The sequence below is a fragment of the Orycteropus afer genome, unplaced genomic scaffold (genome assembly GCF_000298275.1).
Source record: "Orycteropus afer afer isolate SDZICR_OR568_19922 unplaced genomic scaffold, OryAfe1.0 scaffold00300, whole genome shotgun sequence".
In the NCBI taxonomy this organism is placed as follows: Eukaryota; Metazoa; Chordata; class Mammalia; order Tubulidentata; family Orycteropodidae; genus Orycteropus; species Orycteropus afer.
Window position 1 is genome coordinate 360,246 of NW_006921887.1, and position 12,438 is coordinate 372,683.

The 12,438-nt window shown below is 36.6% G+C and overlaps 1 protein-coding gene across 1 annotated transcript in view; it reads left to right on the forward strand.

Moving 5' to 3' along the window:
* NIPBL (NIPBL cohesin loading factor) overlaps nucleotides 1-12,438 on the forward strand; it is a 146,303-nt gene that overhangs the window by 57,225 nt on the left and 76,640 nt on the right. Inside the window, exons 11-15 of the mRNA XM_007951572.2 lie at nucleotides 5,085-5,282; nucleotides 5,528-5,599; nucleotides 5,687-5,776; nucleotides 7,724-7,827; nucleotides 9,808-9,894. Coding sequence (XP_007949763.1) covers nucleotides 5,085-5,282; nucleotides 5,528-5,599; nucleotides 5,687-5,776; nucleotides 7,724-7,827; nucleotides 9,808-9,894 — 551 coding nt within the window. The remainder of the gene's footprint in view (nucleotides 1-5,084; nucleotides 5,283-5,527; nucleotides 5,600-5,686; nucleotides 5,777-7,723; nucleotides 7,828-9,807; nucleotides 9,895-12,438) is intronic.

Here is a 12,438-nt window from a genome sequence, read left to right on the forward strand (position 1 = left end):
GACCTTAATTCTTAGTAATATAATATAGCAAGTTTTTTTTTTCTTGATACTTTAAAAATGTGTAAAAATGAAATCAGTTGGCACCAAGAAAAAATTTAAATGGGATAACACAGGTATGTGTCTTATGCATTTGACATGTATTGAGCTCCTACTATATGCTAGGTACTGACAATAAAAATACAAATAAGATATAGTCCCTGTCTTCAAAGAGCCATCAGTCTAATGGGGGAAATAATATAAACAATTGTAATACAGTGTAAAAAGTACAGTGATAATGTAAATCCAGAGTGCTATGGGAGCACATTGGATTGGCATCAAAATCATAGTGGGGTTCAGGGTAGGCTTACTGGAAGAGGTGACACTTGAGTTGAGTCTTGAAGGACACGTGGGAGATAGCCAGGTGAACAAATACTTAAAACTGTCCTATCACTTAATTATGAATGGATTAGCCACATTGCAAATTATCTGTGTGGTTTGGACCTGGCTTCTCCTTTTTGCCCAGCTGTGTCCTGGAATTCCTCCCTTGTTTCACTGTTTTCCAGAGCTTCTTCACTACACAGCTACCTCTCTACAACACTGTGATCACCTGTCTTTGCACTAGACTTGCTATACCTCGCCTGTCTTCCTACTGGTCCACTGAAAAAGTTCTTCTCTTTTATCCCTATCTTCCTTCTTCTGGAGCAAGAGAATTGAGCCTAGCCAAGAGGGGTCAGCAACCTTGTTTGACTTAAACGACATTCAGTGGAAACAGACTATGGGAGATCTTCACTTGTGTGCCAACTGACTTAGTCATTATATGACCTAAAGAAGTGGGAAGACCACCAGTGTGTTCTACCTTTTTCACCTAGTATCCATAGATTGAGGTGTGACAAGCAAGGGCAGGAAGGACAGATGCATGCTGTCATTTTTAAATGTATATTGCTGATGGAAAGCCTTCACCTTCTCTAAAGTTTTTAATCACTGTTTATTTAATCTTTTTAAAGTTGTGCATTCAAGCTGTGAGCAGTAGACTATGAATACTGAGCAAATCTGAACAAAGTTTTAAACTTGAAATAAAATATATGGTAAAATTAATTTGACATTTAATTCTATGTATAATTGTTATAATTTGTGTTTAATTATCATGAGATGTACTTATACACAGTATATATGAATGGTTAAAGTTAATACTTTATTACAACCAACCATTTTGTGCATATGGGGACATGGGTTGCTCTGGAACGGGAGAAGAGAAAGGAGATTTGCGGGGCCAGAAACTCAATCTCCTTTATATACATGCCTCTTTTTCATTCTGTTTCCTTCCTCCTAATACGTCATGCATTTGTAGAAGGAACAGCTGAGAAAGGAGTACCTTAATTGCAATTTGATTTCAAGTCACATGTCAACTCTAGTTGATTGTTAGTGGCTACATGCATTGCTAAGTTGACGAGAATTTTGAAGCTACCTGACGGTTTAGTCAAAAGAACAGCATGATCAGAAATGTCCACCAAGGTAAAATAGGAAGAGGAGAGCCACACATGACTAATGTTTATCATCATTGAAGCCACTATTGTTTTTCTTTCTTCCTTTATGAATGAGCTGTTAACTCACATTACAGGAGCACATAGCTTCATCTTAAAGCTTTGTATTCCCTTATATCTGTGCCCAAGTATATTGAGGACTTTCTCTATCCGTCTCCTATTCCTTCCAGGATAATGAGGGAAATGGAGAAAGAACCTGAGCTTCCACTCCCGCTAGGAAAAAAGGAAGCTTCTCTGACTTTTTAAAGAGACCTTCAGAGTAGCTTCCTGTTTCTCCTGGTTTATATCTGTGCGAGTAACTATAGAAAAGTCAACTTGAGACCACTGATTTGAGTGATGATGTAAGTCCAATTGGTAATTGACATAAACCATCAATCTGCCACTGTACTACAACAAACACAATGTAGTGAAAAACTAATACAATACAAATGTAAAAGTCTTATGAGAACATGAGTAGCAAGCATTGTGTGGAATTGATAGACACAGACTTCTTAAAACTTTAGAGTTTCACTAGTTTAAGCAAATTGGTTTTTTAACATCTAAAACTAGGGAGGTAATTTTGTTGAAGGATAAGGGAAGGGTTAAGGGATGACTTTGAATATGGGCCACACAAGTTTGGATAGCCATAGCACAAATAGAAGTTCACTGGGTTCCTGGGGAAGAGGGATATAGAGAAAGATAAGAAGCCAAGGAGAGATATAGGTGAAATTTGTAAAGGGAGGGTAGAGAACACCAGAGTCTCATTTTATATACTTCTCTGTTGAGCCCCTACCCATCTCCTCCTACTTTTTCCATGTAGTGATGGAAATGGAGAAAGAACAGGCCACAATAAGTTGGGATACTAACAGTCTTATTGTAAGAGACATTGTATCATAGAAGTCTTTTTAAAATTGTCACCCCATTTTTATTCAACTTACCTAAAGTTTAATGAATGTGAAATACAAATCTCCAAAGCCTGTAAACAATTACTACCAGTACCGTATATCTGGGTGTAATTTGCTAACAACTGTAAGATTTTCAAGCACTTTCTACTCATAGATTTGAATGCTTGAAATGATTTTCTGTCAAAATTAATTTAAATGCAAAACAAGTCATATTTGAAGTCAATAGAATACTGCCTCTGAACAAACTTCCTTATTAGTTGTCACTACTCATATTTGGTAGGCACTTCAGTGCAAATTATAAAAGTATTTAGTGTAATGCTGTATATAAATGACCTGTTTATCTGTGATGTGTAGATATAAACCAAACCAAAGACTACTTGCTAAGTCAATTCCAACTCATGGCAACCCCTTGTGTGCAGAGTAGAAATGTGCTCCATAGGGTTTTATGGCTATGACCTTTTAGAAGCAGAATCTCCAGGCCTATCTTCCAAGGTACTTCTGAGTGGATTAGAACCACCAACTTTTCAGCTAAAATCAAGCCTTTCAACTGTTTGCATCACCCAGGCACTGCTCACCAAAAGGTTAGAGGTTCAGATGAATTCAGAGGTGCCTCAGAAGAAAAGCTTGGTGATCTCCACAGCCTTGCCCTGAGGAGCAGATCTGCTCTACACACGTGGGGTTTCCATGAGTTTGAATCAGCTCCGCAGCAGCTAAACACAATAACATAGTTTTATTAGTACATTAAACAGCCCTTCCTTAAAGGAATATGCTGGGAAGGACCCTAATCTAAAAGGAGGGAAATCCTAGCTCTTCCTCACATAGTTGATACTTCACATACATGTTGAGTCGTCGTCCCCCCACCCAATAAATCCCTTGTTACACCACCTTGTTACACCAAAAAGAAAGGAAAACAAAACTACCTCTTCCTGCCATATTGTCAGTAGATTGGACAAAAGGGCCCAAAACCAGAAACCAGACTAAATTCTTGAATAACTGGGGTAGCATTAAAGAATAAAATTGGCCAAGATGTCAACATTCATTATCTGCATGGAAAGGCACTGGCACAAGCATAGAAAAGGTGCCTGAGCCAGGTGGCATCCTTAAATGTAAGCCAGGTGAGGAAGTCAAGTATTTGTGTGTTGAACATAGTTAGGAATTCAAAATAGAAGCCAGTAACAAGGAAGCAAGGGAATCACATTTAGATCAAGAGACTAGAAACTGTCTCATTGTCGACAACAAATAAGTGGTCACTGCACAATCAGAGTATGATTCCAAGGACACATGAGTCCTCTACCCTGATTTTAACTTGGTGGTGTTACATTCTAGAGCAGGTCTGGTAAATATTTGTCACTTGTACTGTCCTCCAGCTCTTACTGCAGAGATCTGTAATCAGTCTTTTTTGTTGAACTATGATGCTTTCCCAGGCCTCAGAATTCTTCTCAACATAGTGCTCTAGGGAGCTATTACCAGTTGATCAGAGTTGATTTGTCAGATGAAATCTGTTTGCCAGGCCTGCCTGGAGGCTCCTGTCAGTACTGGTGATTATAGCAAAATGCTTAGACCTCTGGAAGGATGGGGGAAGGATTGAAGGTAACATACATATGTATACTTATGTAACATAGGTAAGGTTAAAAGCTTTTCTCCTTGGATTTAAGCAAGACTAAGGTCGCTGTGAGTTGGAATCGACTCGGGGCAACAGATTTTATTGTTGGAGAACTGAATTCAGTATATGAATATTTATGACCATACACATTTATTCTGTCTCTGTAGGCTGATGTTAGGTCATCAGAGTCTATGGAATTTATAGCTAAGTTGTGAGTTTTACTGTTATTTGATAGTATACATTGGCTACCCATATTCTGTAATACTTTCTCAAAAGTTGACCAAATTCTATCCCTGCCAATAACCCAAATATTTGAAGGTGCTTCTGTTTTTCATCCAAATCTTAGATAAATATTGTTTTAAAAGCTTTAATTAATCCTGAAATTTAGATAAAATCTTTACTGACTCACCGAATATCTTTCATTGAAATGAGTAAACTTTCACTGCCGTAGAGTCAGATCCAACTCATAGCGACCCCTCCTTGGGTTTCTGAGGTGGTATCACTACGGAAGTAGGTTGCCCAGTTTTCCTTCTGAGGTGTAGCTGGTGGGTTTGAATTGCCAGCCTTCTGGATAGCAGTCAGATTTCTTAGGCACTATACTACCAGAGCTCCTGATGAAATGAGTATTGTGGTTTAATTCCCAGAACTATATTTATTAGCAGAGTTCACATAAAATCTTAAATCCAGATAGGTCATGCTAAAATTAGTAGTACCCTTTTGATACCATAATTTAATCTTCTGGATAGAGTGAGCAGCTCTGGTGGCACTGTGATTAAAGCACTGCCCTGCTGATGAAAAGAACAGCAGTTCGAACCCACCAGTTGCTCCACAGGAGAAAGATGAGGCAGTCTGCTCCCATGGAGATTTACAGCCCTGGAAACCCTACAGGTGCAGTTCTACTCTGTCCTATAGGGTCACTATCATCAGAATCCACTCGATGGCAGTAGGTTTCTATAGAATGACTCAATTTATGAGACCCACAGAATGATTTCTGCCCCCATGTGGTTCATTTAAAGTATAAATTTTCATATTCCCTTTAAATGAGGTAAATTATTTGTCATGGGGATTTGCTTCTAGCCTCTAGGAAACGACATAAAAAAGATGATGATAAAGCTTGGGAATATGAAGAGCGTGACAGAAGAAGCTCTGGGGATCATAGGAGAAGCGGCCACTCTCACGAAGGAAGAAGGAGCTCGGGTGGTGGCCGCTACCGAAACAGAAGCCCATCAGATTCCGACATGGAAGATTACTCTCCTCCTCCCAGCCTTAGTGAGGGTAATGCATCAGTGTAAACGAATTTCTTACATAAATCAACTTAAATTTAAGTCTTTAATTTTGAAGAGTACATCTTTCTCTATATTAACAATGCCTAATTTTAATCAAGAAAGAAGTATATAGTCGGATTGGTGTGGCTTATTGTTTAACTATTTGATTAATGTTCAGAAAAAGAAGTAGAAACAAAAATGGAAATACTGCAAGTTGTCATTCTGCATTGCAATACCTCTTTGTGTTCATTGTAGTTGCTAGAAAAATGAAGAAAAAAGAAAAACAGAAGAAGAGGAAAGCTTATGAACCAAAACTAACACCTGAAGGTAACTTACTTTGTCTCTATTAATAGTCTTTAGCTTTAGTAGTTTACTTTGAATTTGGATATAATGAGTAATTTTTCTCTGTTGCAGAAATGATGGATTCTTCAACTTTTAAGAGATTCACAGCCTCAATAGAGAATATTTTGGATAATTTGGAAGATATGGATTTTACTGCATTTGGTAAAATCAATTTAAGATATATTTATTTACCCCTACTGTGTGTCGATAAGGAGCTCTGGTGGCGTAGTGGATAAGGCATTTGGCAGCTAACCAGAAGGTCAGCAGTTCAAACCCACCAGCTGCTCCATGGAAGGAAGATGGGGTGATGTACTTCCATAAAGATTTACAGCCTTGGAAACACAATGGGGGTTGTAGTGAGTCGGATTCGACTCAGTAGCAATGAGTTTTTGGACTGTGTGTCCATATTTCTGCCAATTATTTTGGAAGATACAGAGGTGTGATCTATGTTATCAAGAAACTGTCAGTCTACTGATAGAGGCAAATCTAGTCCATGGTATCAAGAAATTGAAAACTTTAATCCAAAAAAAAATCAAGTACTAATTTCATCAATTACTGAAAGTTACTATCTTAAAAATTCTGAGCGTGAAGCTGTCACAGAAGGATAGAATAATTGTTAATCTTTATGCAGGTGAGGTTTGAGTAGGCCTTAGATAAAGAAGGTACTAATATGAGCAAAGATACACAAATAGAAATCCATCCATTTACCCTAATGGCCAATATTTATTGAATACTTAATGTTTACTATTAGTTTGGGAAGAAGCTCTAGTAGCACAGTGCCTGAGGCGTCTCACTGCTAACCAGAAGGTTGGTGGTTCAAACCCATCAGCCGCTCCATGGAAGGGGAAGACTCAGCAGTCTACTTCCATAAAGATTTACCACCTCAGAAACCCAGTGGGGGTCACTGTGAGTCAGAATCGACTTAATAGCAGTGGGTTTGGTTTTGGTTTATTAGTTTGGTAAATGCTAGAGATGTAAAGATAAGTGAGTCCCCAAGTCCTGCCTCTAACAATGCAAAATCTAACGTAGAAAATAAAACAGTAAACCAAATTAGAATTAGTGTTATATTTATATAATAGTTTTATAATATATAAAGATTGTATCTATATTTATTTATATAAATATATTTATAACAAAGTGGTTTCAATGTTTAGAGCAACCCTCAATAACCATATGCAGTCTTCAGCTGATACAAACACTAATGCCTAATTACATACAACAGTCATATGGTATACATTAATTCTGATATGAATAGTCCATCTATTTACTAATGCCTTAGAAGGTATAGTCCCTTCATTTTAAAAGTATTTGTGTGTTTTGTAAGTTAACTTACTGAGTATTATTAATGTTTTCCTAATTATTTAGAGAATCGGTTTCATCATTTCTAAAATTTTCCAATTCTGGGCTGAGAGTTTGTCCTCTGTGTCATTTAGGGTCCCATCAAGAAGACAGATGGCATTCTCGAATTGGGATAATTTGAAAAGAGTTTATTTTTAAGAGTTCAGTTAAAAAGATGGGGGCAGACTAGTGCCAGGACCTAGAGCTAACAGCCATAGAACTGTAACCACCCTGTATTCAAAAGGAGTAAGAGTAAAAAGAAGTCACCATAATTCAGTAGCAGGAAAAGAGTAGTGGCATAGGCTGCCTTTTGGCTAGATAGCCAGCCTGAGGAGACCTTGCAAGGAAAGGAGTCAGGGATATAAATACCCTGACCTCACTCTCCTTCTCTTTGATCTTCTGACAGGGTACCCCACTGGCTGAACCCAAACAGAAGCCAGAGGGCATGGGAGACTGTTGATGTAGTCCACACAGGTCAGCCTCCTGGGGCAGAGAGCATGGTTGAGAAGGGTCAATAGTGTATCTAAAGCAGTAAAGACAAGCTATCTATGCGTATTCCCATCCTAGTCAGAACTCTGATTTTAATCCCTGTCCTCTTTCATTCAGGGTTTGTTTGAGGTTTACAGAGGCCCTTATATATTGTTGTTTGTTTAGCTTGTTCATATCTGTTGTATGTCCACAAATTTTAATAAAAAGTTAAACTTACCATTTTGAGCTATTTCTTTTACCTACACTGTACTTTTCTTGGTTTGGTTTGATTTGGTTTTTCAGGTGATGATGATGAAATTCCTCAGGAGCTGCTCTTAGGAAAACATCAGCTTAATGAACTTGGCAGTGAATCCGCTAAAATTAAAGCAATGGGTATAATGGATAAGGTATCTCACTAAAGTGAAATTTATAGATTTATTTTTTAATCTAAAGTTTGAAATTAGTTTAAAGTTGTCAGGGTAAATTATGACATTTATATGAATAAATAATAAAAGAAAATTCACGGTTACCTTCTGAGAGTCTAACTGAATTCTTTCTTTTTTAAAAAAATACCTTGAATAAAGGAATAGTCTTTTGCAACTTATTATGAAGAAAATTGTGTTATATGAAAAAGACATGGGCCTAGATTTGTTCACTTTTAATTTTTATTAATCTCACTTAGATCACTAAAATCTTCTGTGACACTTGTTTTAGTTATTTAGAGTCAAGAAGAGTAAAGCTGTAATTTTCAACACATCACCTCTTATGCTGTCACATGTTACAGCTCTTTTATTTAGCACATAGCCTCACCGCTGTGGTTTTTATAACTTTTATGAGTTGTCTTTTTATAGGAACTCCCAGATGCTTAAAAGTAATCTCATTACACCAGTGGAATACCCAAATATTGTGTCATTGATAGTAACTTTGAACAATAGTGGCAATGTCGTATTTATCTGCCATTTTCTATCCCCAAAATAACCAACTTCATGCTAGCTAATCAAAAACAATTTCATTACAGATCCCCCTTCTCTTCTTTGAACTAGGGTCCCTCTTGTGTAGAATTATCTACTGAGTCTTCTAAGTTTTCTGGTGTATAAACTAGAGATAATTATTTATTCTTTAAGAATAATAAAATATTATAGTTACCTGTGGAATTGACTCTAAACTTTTTAAGCTATTTGTTTAGTTCTTTTGAATTTTAAACTAGACTGGAAAGCGTGTTCATGTTTTTACAGAGTTAAAATATAATCATTTATTTTTAAAATATATACTGCCTATATTCCGACTAATAAATGTGCACCAAACTTGATTACCAAATCCAAATAGACATAGTCAACTAGAATTAATGTGCTGTGATTTCACATTGATACTATGTGCAATTAGGGAAATAACTGATATATTTTATACATAAGGATAAAGCATCAGTTTTCTGAGTTGCTAATGGCAATCTTATTTATTGCATAAGTTCCCTAATTGCATGTAGTGGATATTTCTCACTATTTCAAAAGGCCAACTGCTGAGTATTTTCAAAGGCCAGAAGTTTGTTCAAAAATATTGGTAGTTTCAGACTATTGTGAAATGATCTAAAGCAGTATTTGAAGGAACTAGTATCTGTATTCCAGCATGAGTAATCATAGTAGACTAAACATTGGTTACTTAATTGACTTCTCATTTGACATTTCTGGCTGGATTGGTTGAGTGTCCTACTTGAATGCTAGAAGCCCAAAAGGTAAAATGATTTGATCAAGAGACTATGAGTAGTAGTTGCTTACTGACAGATCCTCCAAATGGACTACTCATTTTTTTAATAGCAAGAGAGTCCTTTGTAAGAAATGAAAAATAGGAGATATGCATAAGGAAAGAGATTTGTACATAAATAAAAGCAACATTCATAACTTGCAAAATTCACAATTTGTGGTTCTGTTATTCAGAGTACTATCTTGGATTTTAAGTTACCTGCTGTAGCATAGAAACCATGCTACAGTTAAATCAATAGATGACGTTTTTAGTGTGTGTGTGCGCCTGTGTATGTTCAGTGTCACTGGCAGCAGAGCAGATAACCAAACATGAGTACAGACTCAATATTACCTAGCTACGTGGTAACAGTTGAGCTAGTAACAAGCATATGTGCCCATTCTGTATATGTTCTGTCTTTCAGAGACAAGGATTAATTCCCTATATAATTCAGATTTGAGTAGGGAATCTTAAAGTAGAAGAGTTTCTTTTCCTGTCTTTCAAGAGGGAAGATATTTTATATATTATCTGTATTTTAGGCTATATGTTCCATAATCTAAAAGGATATTTATAGAATATTTCTTAAATAATTACATTCCTTTCATTTCTCCTTTTATCAGTAATTGATAAAAGATTTTATGTTGCCGTTTTAGCTTTCAACTGACAAAACTGTGAAAGTCCTAAATATCTTGGAGAAGAATATTCAAGATGGGTCAAAGCTTTCTACTTTGCTAAATCATGTAAGTTTAAGATCTGTATTGTAAGTTTTACCCTTAATATTACTAATCTTTGATTCTTTTTTTCATTAAGAACTTTATTGGGAAAATTCTACACGTTCATTTGAGCTTCTTACCACCAATTTCTAGTTACATGCATTTCATTCAGTAGTAATTCCTTTTCTGACCTTCCCTGAAAAATTATAGTTAGAAACCTTGTGCAGATTTCCTAATTTATTTTAAAACATTAATCCTTATATGCTATTTTTATACCTAACTCAAAGAGTTGTGGAAAGATTAAATGAATGAATTCATGTAAAGTGCTTACAAACATGACTGGTACCTTGTAAGTTTTCAGTAAATGTTAACTGCACCTTTTACTACATTTTACTATGCTTACATCGAAAGCAGTAGCAACATGATTATGATGTTTTATAACCAGAAGGCTGGCAGTTCAAACCCACCAGCCACTCCTCAGAAGGAAGATGGGGCAATCTACTTCCGTAGTGATACTGCCTCAGAAACCCAAGGAGGGGTCGCTATGAGTCGGGTCCGACTCAACGGCACATAACAACAACAAAAAATGAACTGGTTAAAGTAGATTGCCTGAAATCTGCTATCCTAGCAGTCTTTAAATCCTTTGTGCATTTGAATTGATCTGGTATTATTATCTTTAGTGAACATTAATGATTATAGGCATTTAGTATCAAAGATAAGAATTTGAGGAAGTTTATACCCAGCAAAATTGTCCCTCTAATAGCTCTGGTAGCATAGTGCCTAAGGCACTTGACTGCTAATCAGAAGGCTGGCGGTTCAAACCCACCAGCCACTCCTCGGAAGGAAGATGGGGCAATCTACTTCCTTTGTGATACTGCCTCAGAAACCCAAGGAGGGGTCGCTATGAGTCAGGTCCGACTTGACAGTACAAAACAACAACAACAGATAAGCAGAAATTAAGGGAAATTTTTAAACCACACCAACCCTAGAAGAGATGCTAAAGGGAGCTCTTTGGACAGAGAAGCAACAGCAACCAACAACAACTGACCATTAACACACGATGATATAACCCAGAAACCAACCCAACTATGGAAGTAACCAAAGTAAATAAGCCTACAAAGATTGTAAACAGGGAACCAGAGACACCAACGGACAAATGAGGACAACTGCAAACCAAAAAGAGGGAAAAAATCTTTGTTGTTACAGAACTTCTAGATGGTAGGGAAGTCAAGACAACTACAAGGTAGAACAAACTATTCTACACTTGAAAAGAAAACTATAAATCACAGGGTAACCTCAAAGAAAATGATAAACCTTCGCATCAAAATAAGGAGGACCAACATAAATATTCAGCAAATACTGAAACAATAGCAATGAAGGAAGTGATAACATGATTCACAAACAAAACGAGCTCAGCATAGAAAATTATGTGGAACAAAGAATTCAACACAATGAAAAAGCACATGACAAAAATGACAGCAACAAATTCATATTTGCTGATAATTACGTATCTGGCAAGGGACTTATCTCTAAGATTGATGGAAAACTCCAACACCTCAATACCAAAGGAATTAACAATCCATTTGAAAAATGGGCAGAAGACATGAATAGACACTTAACCATGGAGGATATTCAGGTGGTCAGCTAATACATGAAAAGATGCTCACAATCGTTTGCCATCAGAGGAATGTAAATCAAAACAACAGTGAGATATACCATCTCACCCCAGCACTGATAGCAAGGTTCAGTGAGACAGAAAATAACAAATGCTGGTGGGAATGTGGAGAGATTGGGACTCTCATACACTGCTTTTGTGGCTGCAAAGTGACACAACCACTGTGGAAAGCAACATGGCAATTCCTTAGAAAGTTGAAATTGGGGATACCTTTTGACCCAGCAATCCCAAGACTAGGTATATATCCTAGAGGTAAGAGCCAGGATAGGAACAGAGACATGCACACTCAAATTCATCACAGCACTATTTACAATAGCAAAAAGATGGAAACAACCTACGTTCCCATCAGCAGACGAGTGGATGACCAGACTATGGTACATACGCATACTGGAATGCTATGCAGCACTAAAGAATAATGTAGAGTCTGAAAAATACCTCATAATATGGATGAACTTGGAGGACATTATGCTGAGTGAAATAAGTCGATCACAGAAGGACAAATATAGTATTAGTTCATTGTTGTGGAGGGTCAAGCAAAGATTTATATATGGAGAGAAACTTTCTTTGTTGGTTGCCAGGGGTGGGAGGGGAGGGGAGGGAACACTGAAAAAAAAATGCATTGACCCATGTCATTTTAGTTTTGTGTATTTCACTGTATATAAATTATATTTCAATAAAATGCATTAAAAAAAGAATTTGAGGAAGTTTTGAGTTAATTTTTTTTACTTTCAAAAATCTGATTACAAAAGTAATAACATTTATTTTGGAAATTTTCCATAAAATAAAAAGATCTATACTCTTATCTCCCAGCAATAACTGTTAACTTTGTGTGTATGTGTATATATATATATGTATGTGTGTATATATATATGTGTGTGTGTGTGTGTGTGTATATG